At 36.1% G+C, this 24,071-nt stretch overlaps 1 protein-coding gene across 1 annotated transcript in view; it reads left to right on the plus strand.

The window, feature by feature from the left end:
- LOC104985671 (neurobeachin) overlaps positions 1 to 24,071 on the plus strand; it is a 200,171-nt gene that overhangs the window by 151,842 nt on the left and 24,258 nt on the right. The window contains exons 18-23 of the mRNA XM_010835938.1: positions 13,701 to 13,809; positions 16,093 to 16,174; positions 16,402 to 16,525; positions 17,360 to 17,552; positions 19,460 to 20,470; positions 22,353 to 22,570. Of these exons, the coding sequence (XP_010834240.1) occupies positions 13,701 to 13,809; positions 16,093 to 16,174; positions 16,402 to 16,525; positions 17,360 to 17,552; positions 19,460 to 20,470; positions 22,353 to 22,570 (1,737 nt within the window). The remainder of the gene's footprint in view (positions 1 to 13,700; positions 13,810 to 16,092; positions 16,175 to 16,401; positions 16,526 to 17,359; positions 17,553 to 19,459; positions 20,471 to 22,352; positions 22,571 to 24,071) is intronic.

A 24,071-nucleotide genomic window follows, 5' to 3' on the forward strand; every position in this document is an offset into this window, starting at 1 on the left:
ATATATATAAATGTAATTCTACCTGTTGGGGCTTCCCTGGTGGCTCAATTCTACCTGTAGTAAGGGAAATATAATCTAAAACTAAGCACATTGTTCATGTATTAGATGGATAGAAATCTCAAAATTCAGCATCCTTCTCTGTTAGCAAGACACATGGGAAGAGCAAGCATCTCACATATTGCTAACTAGAGCATAAACTAGTATAACCCCATATGGAGTGCAGTTTATTTTCATTGATATCTGTCAAAATTACAAATACGTGTACTTTTTAACCTAACAATTCATCAGTTGCAGGCATGTGAAATGATAGCTATTCAGAGTTATTCATTTTTTCTTTGTTTATGATAGTAAATGTTAGGAGAAATCTTAAATTTCTATTAATGGGGGAATTTGTTAACAAATAAATTATAGTTCATTTATTAAATGGAATACTATGTAGTTATAAGACCAATGAGATAAGTCTCTACATACAGATATAACAACTATATTGTTAAAAGATTAAAAATAAATAGTAAAGATGGATATGTATTATTAATAGATGCTATTTTTGTTGAAAGAGAACAGGAGAACATAGTACTTATTATATTTGCAGTGAGAAAGTCTAGTCGAATTCATAAGAAATAAATCAAGAACAGTGGTTTCTAACGGGGAGTTGGTAGAAATGAAGGTATATATAGATTATGTTAATATTTTAATCATATTAATGTTAGTTATAGAAACAATTTTTCAGGAACAAATTGTTTAAAAAACTGCAAACATTGAATGTAAAAAGCGCCTTTAAAATCTTGAAAGAATTTTCAGGAATTACATTATTAATGGAATTAATTAAGTAGAATCAATGACTGATTAGTTAAAATGAGTTATCTATTGGAGAATGATGGAGCAGGACTAGGCTTAAATACACCTACACAGTTTAAATAATTCCTATCAATGTTATGAAATTAAATTTAGTAGTAAAAAGAAAAAAAACACTTAAAGCATATACAACTTGATGGTTAATGGATATAATTGATTAACAATATACACGTAGTTCATTGGCTCTCAAGTTGGACTGCCTAGGTTTGGATCTTACCTTAGCTGTGTGTTTTCTGAGTGGTTTCAGAAACATCTTTGAATCTCAGTTTTTATCCCTATGAATGAATAAAATCATACCGCTTCCCTCATTGACCTTTATCATTAAAATATATACTATATAATAAATATAAAGAGTTCACAGCATATTGCTACATGCTAATTTGAATAGTTAACAAAAAGTTAACTATTTTGATAAAAGTAGAATATTTCTTCCTTATGATATCTTACGTACCTGACACCAAATATAAATATGAAACACTAGTGGTATTCAAATAGAAATGGGATGATTTTACTATAATCTAATCATTACTAGCATTTCAGGATTTGAAACAAAACACTATTAGTTTCAGGAAATAGGTGCCGTAATTAATATACCTAAAATCCTAAGAGAGACATCTTTAAAACTGTTAAAAAATAAGATACCACCCAAAGTCAGCATCTCATTTGTGTATGGGGGAATCATTCTATAGTGAAGCGGAATTGTGTCTGTGGCTGAAACTAAACTGAAGTCTAGGTGGCGTCGTCTCTACTGAGTTTTTGATTTCTGTAAGTACCTAGGACACAGCTTGGGAGATAATCCATATACTTTGTGAGCTGAACTAGAGATAGATTTGGCATCTCTCATAAAAACTGAGAAGTCTGTTCCAAATAATAAATGTAGTTACTCCCACTGCTTGACGATGGAACTTAAACCCCCTCTCCTTGAGTGAGGGGTGGACTTACTGGCTAACTTCCAAAAAATAGTGGAATCTGATTGAGTTTTTCACTATTGAATAAGATTAACATCACCAGTCATATGTCATTTTGATAGCATGTTCCCTGATGCGATATGATGAGAAGGGCACTTCATCTCTGTGGTATTCTTCTAAGAAACAAATAACCTTAGACTAATTATAAGAAAGCATCATATGCCTCCCAGTTGAGCGACATTCTTCAGAATACTTAACCAATACTCTTCAAAACTGTTGAAAGACATGAAACACAATGGATGGGAACCTGCTAAAGACCAGAAGTTCTAAATGTACAGTGGTATTCTGGATTGGATACTGAACAGGAAAAAAAAAAAAAAGTCATGATGAAATCTAAATAAAGTCTGTAGTTAATAATATACCTGTGTTCATTCTTAGTTTTGACATATGTACCATGATTAGGTATGTTAACATATTGGAAAGCTGGGTAACTAATATAAGGGACCTCTCTGTACTATCCTTTCAACTTTTCTATAAATCTTAAGAATTTTCAAAATAAAAAGACATAGAAAATTGAGTAACCTTCTCTTTGATATGTGCTTGAATAGAAAGCCAAACTGGCTCTTCATGAAAATGGCTTAATTACAGTTACTCTCAGGACAGAATTCTGACACATGGTTCAACTAGATGATCAAAATGCCCAATGTTGTACCATAGTAAAACTATGACTATTTCAGCTTAAAATTTTTAAAGTACATGTTACTGAATATTTATTGTGGAAATAAAAGTTTCTCAACCAAGTATGTTTGTCTAAAGTCTTAAATTTCAAACACTGTTGCTTTTGGATGATTCTAAAAGATAATTTCACTCAAAACCATACTGCTGCTGCTGCTGCTAAGTCGCTTCAGTCATGTCCTACTCCGTGCGACCCCGTAGACGGCAGCCCACCAGGCTCCCCCGTCCCTGGGGTTCTCCAGGCAAGAACACTGGAGTGGGTTGCCATTTCCTTCTCCAATGCATGAAAGTGAAAAGTGAAAGTGAAGTCGCTCAGTCGTGTCCGACTCTTCGGGACCCCATGGACTGCAGCCTACCAGGCTCCTCTGTCCATGGATTTTCCAGGCAAGAGTACTGGAGTGGGGTGCCATTGCCTTCTCCAAAAAGTATACTATTGGTAGTTAAATGAATCAAAATGCTGTCTGTTAGTTTTTCATTCTAGCAAGTGCCTGTTACATGTTGACAGTTGTTTAACCTAATTGCTTCTTTCTTTTTTGGACTAGTTGATATTAGTCCAGTTTATTGTCTGTTAGTAAAAAGTACTGGTGCAGATTTTGGGGATACAGCAGTTAAAAGAATTAAAAAAAAAAAAAGCTGTCTCCTCATCTACTCTAAACTCCAAGCTTGGCTCTCTTCTACCAAAATGTTGGCTTTTGTAGGTACTTGGATAGGTATAAATGAGTCTTGATGTTCTGTTGGGGTACCAGTAGAGTAAAAATGGCAGTCTGTGAGGGATTTTTCCTCTCCTGTGGTACTGACAAACAGCTAATGAAGTATGTTAGTAGCCTAAGTTAAAGACTAAAAAGCAGCAAATCTTGATCTCAGTGATCTCTGCCTTCCATTCTCTCTCCTCTCCTCTGTCTTCCCCTTCCAAGGCATATTAACTTTGACTTCTATGTAAGTTACCATCAGAATGGCAAGAGGTACCTGAAATGATGGGATGATTTTTCCTTGTCTTTGAACTTGTAAAAGTAGATGGATATTGTAAGTAAAAGGATATTGGAGTACTAGGATGCTGGCTTCAGGACCTACACCATGATAAGTTACATACTTCAGATCAGTGTGCTTAGAGGGATCTTTGCCTTACAACAACCTCAGGGAGGGACTTCGTATAAAATTCACACCAGGGTGATCTGAGTGCAACATTGTGAAAACAGGAGATAACAACTCATTTGAAGGGGCATAAAAGACAGAGACAAGAGGTAAGAGAGAATCAAGTTATGTACTCAATGAAATAGAACTAGTGTGGAAGCTTTGATGGAATCTTTCAACTTTATTTCTTGTAAGTGCATCTGAAATTCAAGTAGACTACCAAAGGTGACATTCTGCCTCTTTAAATTATTATTTTTCTGTATTCACCCAAATTAGTAAACTGAAGATCTCAAAGCATGGACCAAAAACATAAAATGAGAGAAAATATAAAGGCATAGGAGACTTACCAGGACTGTTAAGAATAATTGGAGAAGAAACAAGATGGGTAAAAAAGATACCCTGAAACACTTTGTACCAGTAAAAACTTAAAAATGTTGAGGAAAATATTACAAAATTCCTTTCAGATGTGTAGCTCAGTACACAAAAGTAAGGAACATTTTCTCATATGCCAAAAATGAATATCAAACAAAATAGGAGTTATAATTCTTAAGAAACAAGATCATATTGAAACAAGCTATTTAGCTTTTAAAAAAATAACAAAAATGACTTCTGGAAATGAAAAGGTACTAACTTAACAACTCCATGGACATGTTAAACAGATTATGTACTTAAGAAAGAATTGGAGAGTTTTTATCATAAATGGATGTTGAATTTTGTCAAAGGCTTTCTCTGCATCTATTGAGATAATCATATGGTTTTTATTTTTCAATTTGTTAATGTGGTGTATTAAATTGATTGATTTGTGGATATTGAGGAATCCTTGCATCCCTGGGATAAAGCCCACTTGGTGTATGATCTTTTTAATGTGTTGTTGGATTCTGATTGCTAGAATTTTGTTAAGGATTTTGGCATCTGTGTTCATCAGTGATATTGGCCTGTAGTTTTCTTTTTTTGTGGCATCTTTGTCAGGTTTTGGTATTAGGGGGATGGTGGCCTCATAGAATGAATTTGGAAGTTTACCTTCCTCTGCAATTTTCTGGAAGAGTTTGAGTAGGATAGGTGTTAGCTCTTCTCTAAATTTTTGGTAGAATTCAGCTGTGAAGCCATCTGGACCTGGGCTTTTGTTTGCTGGAAGATTTCTGATTACAGTTTCAATTTCCGTGCTTGTGATGGGTCTGTTAAGATTTTCTATTTCTTCCTGGTCGAGTTTTGGAAAGTTGTAATTTTCTAAGAATTTGTCCATTTCTTCCACGTTGTCCATTTTATTGGCATATAATTGCTGATAGTAGTCTCTTATGATCCTTTGTATTTCTGTGTTCTCTGTTGTGATCTCTCCATTTTCATTTCTAATTTTATTGATTTGAATTCATGATAAAAACTCCCCAGAAAGCAGGAATAGAAGGAGCATACCTCAACATAATAAAAGCTGTATATGACAAACCCACAGCAAACATTATCCTCAATGGTGAAAAACTGAAAGCATTTCCTCTAAAGTCAGGAACAAGACAAGGGTGCCCACTCTCACCATTACTATTCAACATAGTTTTGGAAGTTTTGGCCACAGCAATCAGAGCAGAAAAAGAAATAAAAGGAATCCAAATTGGAAAAGAAGAAGTAAAACTCTCACTATTTGCAGATGACATGATCCTCTACATAGAAAACCCTAAAGACTCCACCAGAAAATTACTAGAACTAATCAATGACTATAGTAAAGTTGCAGGTTATAAAATCAACACAGAGAAATCCCTTGCATTCCTATACACTAATAATGAGAAAATAGAAAAAGAAATTAAGGAAACAATTCCATTCACCATTGCAACAAAAAGAACAAAATACTTAGGAATATATCTACCTAAAGAAACTAAAGACCTATATATAGAAAACTATAAAACACTGGTGAAAGAAATCAAAGAGGACACTAATACATGGAGAAAAATATACCATGTTCATGGATTGGAAGAATCAATATAGTGAAAATGAGTATACTACCCAAAGCAATTTATAGATTCAATGCAATCTCTATCAAGCTACCAATGGTATTCTTCACAGAGGTAGAACAAATTATTTCACAATTTGTATGGAATACAAAAAACCTCGAATAGCCAAAGCGATCTTGAGAAAGAAGAATGGAACTGGAGGAATCAACCTGCCTGACTTCAGGCTCTACTACAAAGCCACAGTCATCAAGACAGTATGGTACTGGCACAAAGACAGAAATATAGATCAATGGAACAAAAGAGAAAGCCCAGAGATAAATCCACGCACATATGGACACCTTATCTCTGACAAAGGAGGCAAGAATATACAATGGATTAAAGACAATCTCTTTAACAAGTGGTGCTGGGAAAACTGGTCAACCACTTGTAAAAGAATGAAACTAGAGCACTTTCTAACACCACACACAAAAATAAACTCAAAATGGATTAAAGATCTAAACGTAAGACCAGAAACTATAAAACTCCTAGAGGAGAATATAGGCAAAACACTCTCTGACATACATCACAGCAGGATCCTCTATGACCCACCTCCCAGAATATTGGAAATAAAAGCAAAAATAAACAAATGGGACCTAATTAACCTTAAAAGCTTCTGCACAACAAAGGAAACTATAAGCAAGGTGAAAAGACAGCCTTCAGAATGGGAGAAAATAATAGCAAATGAAGCAACAAACAACTAATCTCAAAAATATACAAGCAACTCCTACAGCTCAACTCCAGAAAAATAAACGACCCAATCAAAAAATGGGCCAAAGAACTAAATAGACATTTCTCCAAAGAAGACATACAGATGGCTAACAAACACATGAAAAGATGCTCAACATCACTCATTATCAGAGAAATGCAAATCAAAACCACTATGAGGTACCATTTCACACCAGTCAGAATGGCTGCGATCCAAAAGTCTACAAGCAATAATTGCTGGAGACTGTGTGGAGAAAAGAGAACCCTCTTACACTGTTGGTGGGAATGCAAACTAGTACAGCCACTATGGAGAACAGTGTGGAGATTCCTTAAAAAACTGGAAATAGAACTGCCTTATGATCCAGCAATCCCACTGCTGGGCATACACTCTGAGGAAACCAGAATTGAAAGAGACATGTGTACCCCACTGTTCATCGCAGCACTGTTTATAATAGCCAGGACATGGAAGCAACCTAGATGTCCATCAGCAGATGAATGGATAAGAAAGCGGTGGTACATATACACAATGGAGTATTACTCAGCCATTAAAAAGAATACATTTGAATCAGTTCTAATGAGGTGGATGAAACTGGAGCCTATTATACAGAGTGAAGTAAGCCAGAAAAAAAACACCAATACAGTATACTAACGCATATATATGGAATTTAGAATGATGGTAACAATAACCCTGTATATGAGACAGCAAAAGAGACACTGATGTATAGAACAGTCTTTTGAACTCTGTGGGAGAGGGAGAGGGTGGGATGATTCGGGAGAATGGCATTGAAATATGTATAATATCATATATGAAATGAGTCACCAGTCGAGGTTCGATGCACAATACTGGATGCTTGGGGCTGGTGCACTGGGATGACCCAGAGGGATGGTATGAGGAGGGAGGTGGGAGAAGGGTTCAGGATGGGGAACACATGTATATCTGTGGCAGATTCATTTTGATATATGGCAAAACCAATACAATATTGTAAAGTTAAATAAAATAAAATTTTAAAAAAAGAAAGAATTGGTGAACTAGAAGAAATATGTATAAGGAGCACCTAGAAACAAAGATGACAAATAGGAAAGGAGGTTAAGTATGTATAGAAAGAATGAAAGATTTCATAGAATAAAATACCTAAGGATAAGTTTAACCAAGGAAATTGAAAGATCTGTATACTGAAAACTATGACATTGATTAGGAAAAAAAAAAAAAAAGTTGAAGACACAGACAAAGGTAAAGATATACATGCTCATGGTTTGGAAGAATGAATTTTGTTAAAATGCCCATACTACCCAAAGTGATCTACAGATTGAATGCAATTGCTATCAAAATGACAATGGCATTTCCTTACAGATATAGACAAACAATTCTAAAATGTTTATGGAACCACAGAAGACACTGAATAACTGAAGCACTCTTGGGAAAGAGCAAAGCTGAAGGCATCACATTCCCTGATTTTAGATTATAATCCAAACTTACAGTTTTCAAAACCGTATGCTATGCTAAGTCACTTCAGTCGTGTCCGACTCTGTGCGACCCCATAGATGGCAGCCCACCAGGCTCCCCCGTCCCTGGGATTCTCCAGGCAAGAACACTGGAGTGGGTTGCCATTTCCTTCTCCAATGCATGAAAGTGAAAAGTGAAAGTGAAGTCGCTCAGTCGTGTCCAACTCTTAGCGACCCCATGGTTTACAGCCTACCAGGCTCCTCCGTCCATGGGATTTTCCAAGCAAGAGTACTGGAGTGGGGTGCCATTGCCTTGTCTGATTCAAAACCGTATAGTCTTAGCATAAAAACAGACACATGAATCAAAGGAACAAAATAGTCCAGAAATACAGCTGACATACATCACCAGTACTTCTTGACAAAGGAGCCAAGACATAACAACGAGGAAAAAATAATCTCTGGTGTAAATGATGGGAAAACTGGACCATGTTCAGTTCAGTTCAGTCGCTTAGTTGTGAATGACTCTTTGCGACCCCGTGGACTGCAGCATGCCAGGCCTCCCTGTCCATCAGCAACTCCCGGAGTTTACTCAAACGCATGTCCATTGAGTTGGTGATGCCATCCAAGCATCTCATCCTCTGTCATCCCCTTCTCCTCCTGCCTTCTTCCCATCTTTCCCAGCCTCAGAGTCTTTTCAAGTAAGTCAACTCTTTGCATCAGGTGGCCAAAGTATTGGAGTTTCAGCTTCAGCATCAGTCCTTCCAATGAATATTCAGGACTGATCTCCTTCAGAATGGACTGGTTTCATCTCCTTGAAGTCTAAGGGACTCTCAAGAGTCTTCTCTAACACCACAGTTCAAAAGCATCAATTCTTTGGCACTCAGCTTTCTTTATAGTCCAACTCTTAGATCCATACATGACTACTGGAAAAACTGGATCCTTGACTAGACAGACTTTTGTTGGCAAAGTAATGTCTCTTATGAATATGCTGTCTAGGTTGGTCATAACTTTCCTTCCAAGGAGTAGATGTCTTTTAATTTCATGGCTGCAGTCACCATCTGCAGTGATTTTGGACCCCCCCCAAAAATAAAGTAAGGCACTGTTGCCACTGTTCCCCCATCTATTTGCCATGAAGTGATGGGACCAGATGCCATGATCTTAGTTTTCTGAATGTTGAGTTTTAAGCCAACTTTTTCATTCTCCTCTTTCACTTTCATTAAGAGGCTCTTTAGTTCTTCTTCACTTTCTGCCATAAGGGTGTCATCTGCATATCTGAGGTTATTATTTCTCCTGGCAATCTTGATTCAGCTTGTGCTTCATCCAGCACGGTGTTGCTCATGTTGTACTCTGCATAGAAGTTAAATAAGTGGGGTAACAATATACAGCCTTGACGTATTCCTTTTCCTCTTTGAAACCAGTCCGTTGTTCCACATCCAGTTCTAACTGTTGCTTCTTGACCTGCATACAGATTTCTCAAGAGGCAGGTCAGGTGGTCTGGTATCCCCATCTCTTTCAGAATTTTCCACAGTTTATTGTGATCCACACAGTCAAAGGCTTTGGCATAGTCAATAAAGCAGAAATAGATGTTTTTCTGGAACTCTCTTCCTTTTTCCGTGATCCAGCGGATGTTGGCAATTTGATCTCTGGTTCCTCTGCCTTTTCTAAAACCACCTTGAACATCTGGAAGTTCATGGTTCACGTATTGCTAAAGCCTGACTTCGAGAAATTTTAGCACTGTTTTACTGTCGTGTGAGATGAGTGCAATTGTGCAGTAGTTTGAGCATTCTTTGGCATTGCCTTTCTTTGGGATTGGAATGAAAACTGACCTTTTCCAGTCCTGTGGCCACTGCTGAGTTTTCCAAATTTGCTGGCATATGGAATGCAGCACTTTCACAGCATCATCTTTTAGGATTTGAAATAGCTCAACTGGAATTCCATCACCTCCACTAGCTTGTTCATAGTGATGCTTCCTAAGGCCCACTTGACTTTGCATTCCAGGGTGTCTGGTTATAGGTGAGTGATCACACCATTGTGATTATCTGGATCATGAAGATCTGTTTGTATAGTTATTCTGTGTATTCTTGCCACCTCTTCTTAATATCTTCTGCTTCTGTTAGGTCCATACCATATTTGTCTTTTATTGAGCCCATCTTTGCAAGAAATGTTCCCTTGGTATCTCTAATTTTCTTGAAGAGATCTCTAGTCTTTCCCTTCTATTGTTTTCCTCTATTTCTTTGCACTGATCACTGAGGAATGCTTTCTTATCTCTCTTTGCTATTCTTTGGAACTCTACATTCAAATGGTTATATCTTTCCTTTTCTCCTTTGCTTTTCACTTTTCACAGCTATTTGTAAGGCCTCCTCAGACAGCCATTTTGACTTTTTGCCTTTCTTTTTCTTGGGGATAGTCTTGATCAACACCCTCTTCCAGCAACACAAGAGAAGCCTCTACACATGGACATCACCAAATGGCCAACACTGAAATCAGATTGATTATATTCTTTGCAGCCAGAGTTGGAGAAGCTCTATACAGTCAGCAAAAACAAGACTGGAAGCTGACTGTGGCTCAGATCATGAACTCCTTATTGCCAAATTCAGACTTAAATTGAAGAAAGTAGGGAAAACTACTAGACCATTCAGTTATGACCTAAATCAAATCCCTTATGATTATACAGTGAAAGTGAGAAATAGATTAACGGGACTAGATTTGATAGAGTTCCTGATGAACTATGGGCGGAGATTCATGAAAACTGGACAACCAAATGCCAAAGGATGAAACTGGAATTCTGTCTTATGCATTAGATAAAAATTATCTCAAAAAAGAAAAAATAACTCAAAATGAATTAAAGACTTGAGCATTACACCAAAAAACATAGGAGGTAAGCTCTTTAACGTCAGTCTTGGCAGTGGTTTTATGGATTTGACAACAAAAGCAAAAATAATCAGTTATATCAATCTAAAAAATTTCTGTCCAGCAAAGGAAAATCAACAATATGAAAAAGAAACCTACTGAATGGGAGAAATATATGCAAATCATATCACTGATAAGATATTAATATATAAAATATATAAAGACTTGATAAACTTAGGAGCAAACAACCCAATTTAGAAATAGAAGATGTGAATAGACATTTTCCCAAGGAAGACCTACAACAGGTACAGGAACATGTGCTTAGTATCCCTAATGCAAATCTAAGCCATACCTGTTAGAATGACTGTTATCAAAAAGGTAAGAGACACAAATAAAACAGTCCATGTGCACTGTTGGTGTGAATATAAATCAGTGCATCCACTATGGAAAACATTATGGAGATTCTTCAAAAAATTAAAAGTAGAACTATTGTATGGTCCAATGATGTCACTTCTGGGAGTCTGTATACAATGGGATTAAAATCAGGATCTCAAAGAGATTTCTGTACCCTCATGTTCATTACAGCATTATTTGCAAATAGCCAGGACATGGAAACAGCCTAAATGTTCATCTGTGGGTGAATAGACAAAGAAAACGTGGACAGCTAGGCTGTAGATTTCCCTGCTTTTTTAAGTGGAATATTACCCAGGCATAAAAATAAGGCTATCCTGTCATGTGGCACAACTTGGATGGATCTTGAGGGCTCTATACTAAGTGAAATAAGTCAGACAGAGAAAGACAAATACTCTGTCATCTCACTCGTATGTGGAATCTGTAGAAACCAAACTCATAGAAATCGAGAACAAATGGGGCGCTTCCCACAGCCTGCAGGGTAGAGACTAGGAGAAAGGAGTGGATGAGGTCAAAAGGTACAAGCTTCCAGTTGTAAGATAAATGAGGTCTGGGGATGAAGTGTACAGTGTGGTCACTATAGTTAACAATACTTTATTGTATATTTTAAAGTTTCTAAGAGCATAGAGTTTACCACAAGGAAATGTTTTCATCACAAGGTTTGTGAAATTGCTAGATGAAGTAAATACCACACTTGAAATCACAATGAAAAATAGAAGATAATTTGGTTTGAATAAAAGCAGAACCACAATGCAGTCCTCATGCATTGCTGATGAACTGAATGCATAGAGTTGGGTCTTTCATTAGATGTCCTATGCGAAACAAAATCATGTGATTGATAGGGCCAGTGTACCCGCTTTATGCCTGAAATGATGAATGCCATTTTTGGCTTTATCTTGACTGCTGTGCAGCAGCATTTATTGGTGAGCATTGTTTTAAAGGAAACTGCAAGAGGAATTTGCTTCATCTCTTCCCTGGTATAAACACAACATTCTTCAAGTCCCCCCAAGAACTGGAATTAAGCTCCTGAATAAGCATTTACACTGTAGGAGATAATCAAGAGAGCATGCATTTCTTTAGTAGTTGAAATTGTAGTGTCACAGTTAGGAGATTGCCCTAAATTTCAGATAGCCTAATTTAACCAGTTCTGTGTATCAAAAAGATATATCAAGGGATATATATTGGCATTTGTGTTTTCCTGACCGGGAACAAATGAAAGTGCCTGACTTCCTTTCCTTAGGTGTGGCTTGAGTTGGAAGAGACCAAAGTCTCCCCCTTGGTAATCCTGTAATATCCATCTGTCGTGACATACATATAACCATTTGACTTGCCAGTCTTGTCTGTTTTGCAAACATAGCCGTTTGACACTTGCCCTAGCTACCTCTTGGGTTTAGGTAATTCTGCTGTCTGGGCTGAGGAGGATTGGGTGAGGGGATCAGCTGTCCTACCTCTTTTGTGTTGTGTATTGTAGTTAGAAGGCTAATGGAAGAGAGCATTTCCTGGTGAGTGGTGTCCAGATAAATGGTTGATTATTTGATTTCTATATTAGTTAAGATGGCGAAAGCTCCTGTTACAGACAGTGAAGTTTTAGTAACTTACCACACTAGTAGTTTCTTTTTTATTCACTTAAGAGCCAAGTGGGTATCCGTAGTAGGTGATTTCTTCAAGCGATGCTCTTTTCATCTGGTACCTCTTCATCCTTATCGTAAAGCTTCTTTGTTGCTTCTATGGGGAAGAGTTTTTTCCTGTGGGCTAGACCTAAAATTGACCCACAAACTTTCTGCTCAGATTCCATGGACTAGAACTCAGTTTAGTGGCCACACCCAGCTGCAATAGAGACTAGAATTACAGTACAGCTATGGGCTCAGGAAAAAAGGAACAAAAGTTTGGTGATTATCTAGTCAGTTTATGTCATAGTTGCCAAATCCAAACAACAAGGAAAATCAATGTAAGAGATGAAATACTGAGAGTTGAAAGCCAAGAAGATCCAGATCCAGACCTGTAAGAAAGTGATGTGAATGAGAGGTGAGAAAGTGTTCCAGGAGATCTCTAAGCTGGAGATCTGGAGACTGGAGCTGTGCTGCAGTCCATGGGGTTGCAAAGAGTTGGACACAACTTAGCAACTAACTTAGCAACTGAGCAACAACAAAACTTCTAGGTATGGATTTGGAGGAGCAGTTAAATGAGCCACAAATACAAGCAGTATTGAGTTTCCTTTACTTCTGCCAAATTACTTTGCTTTGTATTCATTTTTAACCATAATTTAAAATTTTTGTTATTAAATTTTTACATAGATTATTTCATAGAATTTGGACAGAAAGGTTTTAGAAAATTTGTGCTCTGTGTGTTAAGGGAAACCAATAATTTAGCATAATATAATAACTCCTAAATAGTTATTAGAAATTTGAAAATTACAGCTGTCAACATTTATACAATATTTTGTAATTTGTATACCTAACATTTCAGTTTGTGCAGATGTTTTGAGAAGTGTTTAAGTAGCAGTCTTGGTAATTTAGAAGGCAGCTATGCTATAAACTGTCGTTTATTTTAGAAGATGAAAGTTAGTAAACATAACTACTTCTGTAATTCTGTATCTGCTTATAGATTTTACTACTTATCCTAAAGTCATATGGTTATAAAATCCTGTGTGTTTAATAGTATGATGTTTTTCTCCCTTTTTCTTCAGAAGAAAAGTTGAAATCATGCATACCCACAGCCTTTTCACTCTTCTTGGAGAAAGGCTGATGTTGCACACAAACACTGTGACTGTGACCACATACAACACACTTTATGAGGTAAAAGTTTTTACATGTGTGATGAGAATTTTAAACGTATGCAGTGGAAACTCTCTATGTGATTGAAATAGTAGTTGATCATTTAATCTAAAAAGGTAGTAATTCTTAAAAAATAATGAACGCATAGTTACATTTTAAAAACTTTGTTTTAAAACATATCCACGTACAATTATTTGGCAGTCTTCCTATGTTGCACGTATGTTTGAGTATTTAAACAGCAAAGTGTTTGTTTCAATAAAAGTATGGGAGTGAAGAGGGATGCTTGTGCCCTGTATTTATTATTTGAATAACAGTAGGTTATTTTTAATTTTCAGTCAGTACCTTTTTGATACACATTAAGTAAGTAGTACACTTAAGTAAACATCCTATCTTCTTTTTTGTTATTTTTAAGTCTGAGCAGAAATGTAAGAAAAATGCCACTGCTGGATGTCATGATCTTTTTCTGATCTGAAAGGGCCATCCATCCCTGTTTCTTGATTATTTTACTCTCCATCCCCAACTTTTATAAGTAGCTATATTCAAAAGCAGAGACATTACTTTGCTAACAAAGGTTCATCTAGTCAAGGCTATGGTTTTTCCTGTGGTCATGTATGGATGTGAGAGTTGAAGAAGGCTGAGCGCCAAAGAATTGATGCTTTTGAACTGTGGTGTTGGAGAAGACTCTTGAGAGTCCCTTGGACTGCAGGGAGATCCAACCAGTCCATTCTGAAGGAGATCAGCCCTGGGATTTCTTTGGAAGGAATGATGCTAAAGCTGAAACTCCAGTACTTTGGCCACCTCATGTGAAGAGTTGACTCATTGGAAAAGACTCTGATGCTGGGAGGGATTGGGGGCAGGAGGAGAAGGGGATGACAGAGGATGAGATGGCTGGATGGCATCACTGACTCGATGGACGTGAGTTTCAGTGAACTCCGGGAATTGGTGATGGATAGGGAGGCCTGGCGTGCTGTGATTCATGGGGTCACAAAGAGTCGGACACAACTGAGCGACTGATCTGATCTGATCTGATGTATAACTAAGCTCTCAAGTAACTTGTATAGTTTCCTCAAAGTTTTCTATATTACTTTAGGTTGAACTATTTAAAAAGTTTCATTCAAAACTCAGTGTGTTAACCTAAGTCATGAAATTAAGTCATAATATAAAGTGATATCCTTATTAAATATAATTTATTGTTTTTTTTAATATATGGAAGAAAAGAGGTAAACACAGGGTATAGCCTAAAATATAGTGAAAAATCATATATCCATAATTTATATATGATTTTTCATTCTTTACTGTGACAGATGTTTACTGACTATGGGCAGTGTGTTAGGCAGTTTGCTAATTGCTAGGAATGTAGCAGTGAAAAGGATGTATAGGAATCCTATACTCATAGAGCTTGGGTGCTAGTAGAAAAGTCAGTAAATGTTTTAGAATTCTGTCTTTTCCTTTCTATGGTTAACTTTGGTAATTTCTTGTTACTTAAAAGAAGTTTAACAAAAAAAAACTCATTGGGGGACTTCCCTGGTGGTCCAGTAGTTAAGAATCACCTTACAATGCCAGGGACATGGGTTTGATCCCTGGTCCTAGAAGATCTAAGCCCATGCCCCGCAGCTCCTGAGCCTACACTCTAGGGCCCATGGGCTGCAACTCCCGAAGTCTGGGCACCCAGAGCCCATGCTCTGTAACAAAAGAAGCACCGGAATGAGAAGCCCATGCCCCACAATGAAGAGTAGCCCCTGCTTACCGCAACTAGAGAAAGCCCATGTGCAGCAACAAACACCCAGCACAGCCAAAGATAAATAAATTAATTAAAACTGGAAAAAATAAAACAAAAAAACACCTCATTGGTTAATGACAATGAGCCACATTTTTTATAAAGATTTTTTCTTTATCTTTCTTCATTTGAAGTTGGGATCCAGACTCAGACATTATTTTCTTATTTACTGATTTTCTAAGTTTTTTTTTTTTAATGACGACAGCCAAATGTTTACAGTCCCCAATTTAAACGTTTTAAAGATGTGCACTGAAAAGTGATTTCAAACAGAATTTGTTCTTGGAATTCCTAATGAATCTTTCCTTCTATAGATACTGGCTTTAGTTTTGTCTGTATTTGTAACAAACAAAATTTGAAGACTGTAGAGTTAAAATAGTTTAGAAGTATGTGGAATTTACTGGTAGACCCTTTAAAAGATGTATTTCTTTTGATTTGAACAAATAGACATTTTTTGCAGATTCTTTGTATATCTATAATTTGCAATTATGAATTTTTTTTCTAAATGAAATTCAATTTCTGTCTTTCAGATTTTGACAGAGCAAGTATGTACTCAAGTTGTACACAAACCACATCCAGAGCCAGATTCTACAGTGAAAATTCAGAATCCAAGTGAGCAAAAAGCAATTCTTTAATGCAGTAGTAACATGGTAACATGTGAAACTAAATTAAAACTTTTCCCAACCACGTGAGTCGGTATGGCATTTATAGTTTAACTTACGGCATTTACAACTCGCCTACCATCATGCTAAGCATTTAGTTGAAAATCAGTAAATACTATTTGAGCAGAAAATACGATGCAGTTATAAATCTTTACTGTAACTTTTATTTGTTTTCAGTGATTCTTAAAGTGGTGGCAACTTTGTTGAAAAACTCTACACCAAGTGCAGAACTCATGGAAGTTCGCCGTTTATTTTTATCTGATATGATAAAACTTTTTAGTAACAGCCGAGAAAATAGAAGGTGAGTAGTTTGAATACAATAACAAAGCTTTATCCCATAACTAATCTTATTTTCTCTCCATTATTTTCAGTCTCTTGCAAAGAAAAAATTTACATATCCTATATTGCTAATGCTTTTAATCATTAGAAAAGGCATTTACTTTTATTTATTTTTATATAATTTTATTTAACTTTATGGGTAATATATTTTAATTGTATATATGAATATACATACACCAAACCCCTTATTTAAAATGTACAATTCCTTTTCCTGGTCATTGTCTACCACCAACAGTACTTTAAATGAAATTATGTTGGATTTACTCAGATCATCTGTGCTTCTCTTAAGGTGGTCTGGTAACTGATTATTGTCATGTATTTTTAAATTGGTTGGCTAGGACATGAGGTACAATTTGGAACCACGGTTCCTGCATGAGTTAAATTTAACAAATATTGATTGAATGTCTGCCATATATAAAGCACTGTGCTGCACAGGTTGTCTTGGTGTACATCTTATTTGGTACAGTTTAGTGGGAAAGATAACAGTGAAATGATGATTAATTTATAATGTGTTAAGTGCATTGTGAGTACTACATGTGATGAGGGAGTAGGGAAACAATAACTAATCTAACTGGAAGAGTTGGGAAAGCAATTTTAAATTATAGTATGGATTTATCTAGGTAGAAAAATGGAGAAAGTCATTCCAGGTTAGAATATTAAATGTGCAGAGTAACTGTATACTTTGATTTACCTAAGTCAGATCATATTTTTGCTATTTATCTCAAATAGTAAATTCTAATATAATCTAAGAATTTTTAATGAGTTTCTCTCCCCCCCTCCCCCCTCACCCCACAAGATGCTTATTGCAGTGTTCAGTGTGGCAAGATTGGATGTTTTCTCTTGGCTATATCAATCCTAAAAATTCTGAGGAACAGAAGATCACAGAGATGGTCTACAATATCTTCCGGATTCTTTTGTATCATGCCATAAAATATGAATGGGGAGGCTGGAGAGTCTGGGTGGATACACTCTCAATAGCCCATTCCAAGGTAACAAGGGATTTAACATTTTACATCACCAGGATTTCAGCTGTGTATTAAATGTCTGTAAACACTCTGTTGGCGCCATCTTGTGGGCATCTTGCATTATGGCTGATTCCTTTATCACAATTTTCTTTCTGCTCTGTTTCTGTTTTTCTCTGTATTTTAGGGGTCCTGTTATAATTAAATTTTACACTCTAGATGTGACCCCCACATATGTTTTATAGGATATCTGGGAACTTATGTCTGAGTCTTTTAACTCAAGCATCTATACTGGGTCTTATAAGAATGTTTCATGAAATAGAGTCTGATACATACTTTTTAAGCCTTTCTAAATTGGAAATTGTTTTTAAGTGAATAATAAATGCATTTAAAGTACTTAAGTTTAGTGTTGTTCTTAATTGCATAATCTTTATTTTTAATTCTAAGAATCCATGTTTGTTTATATTTTAAATATTGTCTGATTTGGGGGGAAAGGAAGTAGTGAATTAAAATTTAGAATATGTACATATTAGAGTACAGAAGTTCAGTTAAGATTTCTCATCATGTGGTGGTGTCATAGGAAAAGCATAGGTGTCAGAAGTTGGCTTTTGATCCAATCTCTGCCACAGTTCAATTTTGTGGCATTAGGAAACTGATTTAATCCCTTTGCACAGTGGTTATTAGGCTTTGTTGGCTGTGCATCCTCTAATAACAACTACTCAACTCTGTCATGCATTGTGAAAATAACCATAATCAATGTGTAAAGTTTGAACATGGCTGTATTCCAGACAGGAAATAAGCGGATTTGATCCATGGGCCATAGTTTGCTAAGCCCTACTTTGGGGACTTGATTTTTTTTCTGTAAAATAAAGGGGTTTTATATTAAGGTAATCCTCAAAGCAAGATCTCAACCTTAAATTCTATTATACGGTCATTTTAAATATAAATTATCATCATGTGTCTACAGGATTTTAAACATTAAAAATTTTAAAGACCTTTATTCTGTGATAAATTTATATTGTATAATATATCAGCGCCTCATTTTTATCATTGCATTAATAAGTTTGATAGTAGTGTTTTATGGGGAAACTCATTGCAAGTCTTTGTGTTAGAATTATATATTATTTCTAGCTACACTGTGTACTGATTATTCCTAAACGAGACTATATAAAGTAACAAATTAAACTAGTCTTTATAAAGATGCAATGTTTTAACGTTTTATAACTATATATTTATAAATATGTGTTATTTTTTTGACCTCACTTGTTGCAATAGACACACTTTTTTTTTTTAATATACGGTGAATATTGATATAGTAATAGTACTTTGGGGCTTCCCTGATGGCTTAGACAGTAAAGAATCTGCCTGCAGTGAAGGAGACCTGGGTTCGATCCTTGGGTGGGAAAGATCCCCTGGAGAAGGAAGTGGAAACCCACTCCAGTGTTCTTGCCTGGGAAATCCCATGGACAGAGGAACCTGGCGAGCTGCAGTCCATGGGGCTGCAAAGAGTTGGACATGACTGAGTGACTAAAACACTCACACACTCACACATACTCACACACCATGGTACTTTGGATATTGTGTATTATTAGCCAATTCTGTTTTAGCTCAAATAAATAAAATATGTAGGAGTTCAGCTGGCATATTAACTGGGGTAACATTGAAATACTTCACTTAAAGATATCATTTTATTTAAATCTTTAATGCTAGTTTACCTGTGCATTGACAAATCATGTAATAAATCATATATGACTATTTTGATGATATTCTAATTATTTGATGAAGTTAAGCATTTGTCTTAGGGTTATTAATATATATTTGATACCTTAAAATTACTGATACCATTTTTGCTATTATCATAAGTTTATATCTTTTTTTTTTTCTTTTAACATATACAAAAATGCCTTTAAGTGTTTTCTTTACCCATTTCTAAGGTCACTTATGAAGCACATAAGGAATACCTAGCCAAAATGTATGAAGAATATCAGAGACAAGAGGAGGAAAACATTAAAAAGGGAAAGAAGGGAAATGTGAGCACCATCTCTGGTCTCTCATCACAGACAACAGGAGCAAAAGGTGGAATGGAAATTCGAGAGATAGAGGACCTCTCACAAAGCCAGAGCCCAGAAAGTGAGACAGATTACCCTGTCAGCACAGACACGAGAGACTTGCTTATGTCAACAAAAGTGCCCGATGATATTCTTGGGAATTCAGATAGACCAGGAAGTGGTGTGCATGTGGAAGTACATGATCTTTTAGTTGACATAAAAGCAGAGAAAGTGGAAGCAACAGAAGTGAAGCTTGATGATATGGATTTATCACCAGAGACTTTAGTAGGTGGAGAGAATGGTGCTCTTGTGGAGGTTGAGTCTTTGTTGGATAATGTGTATAGTGCTGCTGTTGAGAAACTCCAGAACAATGTACATGGAAGTGTTGGTATTATTAAAAAAAATGAAGAAAAGGATAACGGTCCATTAATAACATTGGCGGATGAGAAGGATGAACTTCCCAACAGTAGCACATCATTTCTCTTTGATAAAATACCCAAGCAGGAGGAGAAACTCCTTCCTGAACTTTCTAGCAATCACATTATTCCACATATTCAAGACACTCAAGTACATCTTGGTGATGATCTTGGATTGCTTGCTCACATGACTGGTAGTGTTGACTTGACTTGTACATCAAGTATAATAGAAGAAAAAGAGTTCAAGATCCATACAACTTCAGATGGAATGAGCAGTATTTCTGACAGAGACTTAGCATCATCATCTAAAGGGTTAGAATATGCTGAAATGACCGCTACGACCCTGGAAACGGAATCTTCTGGTAGCAAAATTGTACCAAATGTTGATGCAGGAAGTATAATTTCAGACACTGAGAGATCTGACGATGGCAAAGAGTCAGGAAAGGAAATCCGTAAAATCCAGACCACCACCACGACGCAAGTAAGTTACCCTTTATGTGCGCAAAATTCATTGAAGACATACGGAGTTGTGAGCACCAAAACAGAGTAATTTCTTATCAGTCACACCATGTTTATACTTAATTATGGTAGAATAATAATTTATGGAATTGAGTGGTGTGGGTTTACATATAAAATAAATTCAAAATATCTGAATCAGATATCCACCTCTACCACGTTCTGTGTGTATAACTTTGCTCAACCTCTCTGGGCCTGAATTTTCTCATATAGTACAAGAAGAGCTTGTGCCAGATTGAAACATGACCTTTAAGGTCTCTACCAGTTTGAATATTTTCTGTCTCTGTGACTACTTTTACACATTTGCACTCAAGATCTTCATTCTGAATACTTGATTAATTTTAACCTTTTAAGCTTCAAGTCCAACCCTGTTCTATGAATTATAGAGAAGAGGACTTGGAGTCCATATTAACCTAATTAATGAAATGAACAGGAAAGGGAAAAGGGAACTGTTATTTATCAAGTGCTTACTATGTTCCGGGCTTCCCTTGTGGCTCAGCAGGTTAGCCTGCAATGCGGGAGACCTGGTTTGAATCCTGGGTTGGGAAGATCCCCTGGAGAAGGGAAAGGCTACCCACTCTAGTATTCTGGCCTGGAGAATCCCGCGGACTACAGTCCATGGAGTCACAGAGTCGTCGGACACTACTGAGCGACTTTCACTTCACTACTGTGTTCCAGGCACTGTGCCATATGTTTTCAGATTTAATCCTCACGGCAGCCCTGTAAGGCAGACAACATGGCTGAGAAAATTTGCAATTAGCAGTGAGAGTTTTCCTTATAGCCACATGTATGGGGATTTGTATGAGAAAATTAAAGACTCTCAGGCTTGGTAGTGAGGAAATGTTGGTGCTGCAGTTGTGCCTCACCATACTAAAGCTAGAAACAGATGATGTTTTCTGATATGAATTTTAATTGTTAAGCTTTGAGTATATACTTGCCACTAAATAATACCTTATGTTTAAGAGTTGAAATTTTTACCCTTAGTGACTTGGTTTTTGTTGCTGTTGCCTGGGTTTTCCATTCACCTTCTAATATCAAAGAATAATTTAGCATGTGTCCATTAGCATTATGTTAGAAAGAGTACACTGTACCTCACCTCACTAGTGTCTTTGTATTCAAATAAGAATCTTTGAAAATATATTCTGTATGTGGAAAAGGTATTTTTATTTTCTGTTAAATACTGCTGTTTTGTATTTTTGTGGCAGTTGTGCTACCGTGATAATTAGCAGAGGAATGAAAATGCTAAATTAAGCCCAAGTTTAAAATAAAGGAAACCATGGTACATTGTTTACTGAGCTTAATAATACTAGGTTTGCCTGGTTTTCATTCTGAGTTCACAGACCTTTGTCTGGTTTTCTAAATTATAAAAGACATTTGTTTTTCTCAGTTGAAATATTGTAAGTGAAATTCACTTTGAAGTTAACTTGAATCTGTGCAAGTAATATTTCTTTTAATCTTGTATTTCTGATTATAATTAGTTGATGATATATATCCAGTATTTTTCGCTTTGAGTATTTGCTCACTTTCATAAAGAAGGAATGTGGTCTAATGTAAAGGCTCAAAAAGGGCAAAAGAGGACCTGGTTTTCAGTGTGAACTTTGATGTTAAACTTAAGTATTGGATTGCCTTGTCTAGTTTCTGAAACAGAATAAAAATAATAATAGTATCCTTTTCTTGTCAGAAAATCTCCTGTGCAAGCAATTACCAGGTGAATGATAAGAGCAGATATACTAATCTATTAAAGTCATATGCAAAAGCTTTGCTCACTTAACCGTACTTAACTGTTTTCATTTTGAAATCAGACATTTCTTTTGCACGATACAAAAGTCCATCTTTTCCATCTCTAGGCTGTTCAGGGTCGGTCTATCACACAACAGGACAGAGATCTCCGAGTTGATTTAGGATTTCGAGGAATGCCAATGACGGAGGAACAGCGGCGCCAGTTCAGCCCAGGGCCACGCACTACAATGTTTCGTATTCCTGAGTTTAAATGGTCTCCAATGCACCAGCGACTTCTCACCGATTTGCTATTTGCATTAGAAACAGATGTACATGTTTGGAGGAGGTAGAAATGTTTCTTTTCTATAAATAAGACTACTTTTAGTGGAAAAAAAATGACTATTTTAGATTAGTGAAATTACCTGATTATTAAGTAAATTATATCATTAAAAAATCTCACAAATGTATTCAAAAGAACACTGGAGTTTCTGTAGAAACATAAATATTTTCATAAGAGTTATGACTATGGGGTGGTTCACATTAAAAACTAATCAAGAATTTAGGCTTGAATTGATTAAAAAGCAAAACTTTGACATCTGCCATCTCCTATTCTATATACAAAAGAGAATGAAACAAAAAAAGGTTCAATACTGGTTCAGATAAATTTCTACATTTTTATCTTTCGATGTTAAAATTAATGTCATATACTACATTTATTCTTGGTAATAAGATTTAACACATAGTGCTAAAATTTTAAAATCACTTATGACATCATTTTTAGAGCTTGTACTGTTTAAGTGGTAAGTGGACATCATTTCAGATATAATCATTGAAAGAAAATAACATAAAAAAGTTCAATTGTTTTATGTTTTTCAGTTTAAATAAATTGAATAAATTTCAAAAAAGAAAACAAAGCCTACATGAATGTTAAAATTACCTTGCCTCACTTCCAGTTTTATTTTGTAATAGCACATATGCAACAGATTAATCAGTTTTGAAATGTCATATGTTCATGCAGATAAATTAGGAAGCAGATGGCTGTACATAGCAATACCCTACCGTCAGCGATTTAAAAAATCAGTGGCACAATATTCTTAACACGCAAATAACTTCCTTTGCTTTTCTTGGTTATCCTTCGAAGATTCAAGGTGGTTGCTTCAGCTCCCAGAATCAATTCAACCTAGGAAACTTCCCTCAACTAGAAGGCAGGACTCTTCTGCTGCGGCTCTCACCCCATTCTTCCTTCCTGTTCTTCCTTGTGTCTTTTTTCCTCCTCCTCTCTCTCCTTTTTCTTCTCCTCCACTTCCTCCTATTCTGTTCTTCTACTTTTTCTAAGTGTATCCCCTCATGAAATTCCGTATTGATATCTCATATGTCAGCTGGATCATATGTTTTCTCTAAGTCAATTACCAGAAGACAGGAATGGAATTATAATGATTGGCCTCCACAAACACAGTAGCTGTGTTTTTAGCTGCTCACAAACACAGTAGCTGTGGTGAAACCAATCTTTCCTGTACCTGATGTAGCTCAGTAATAGAACAAAATCTACATCACATTAGCAGGGAAAAAGAAATAACTTTACAGAAGAAATCAGCCTCTGCCATAGACAGTTTTTAGTTCTGATTTTATTTGGTTAATTTGTCCGTAGTCTACTTACGTGATAGAAACAATGGTCTTTCCATTGCTAATGTTACATGGTAAGATACCCGGGGGGATGGTAAATAAGGAGACTGGAATACCGTGAAATACGTTACTATTAACATGAGTATCAATGTGTGGAGAGACATTGTATAATTTACTACCTGTTATATTTTAGTAGCTGCTGAGTGAGTGATACTCAACTTTCC

Source organism: Bison bison, unplaced genomic scaffold (genome assembly GCF_000754665.1).
Source record: "Bison bison bison isolate TAMUID 2011002044 unplaced genomic scaffold, Bison_UMD1.0 scf7180017864056, whole genome shotgun sequence".
NCBI classification, from domain to species: Eukaryota; Metazoa; Chordata; class Mammalia; order Artiodactyla; family Bovidae; genus Bison; species Bison bison.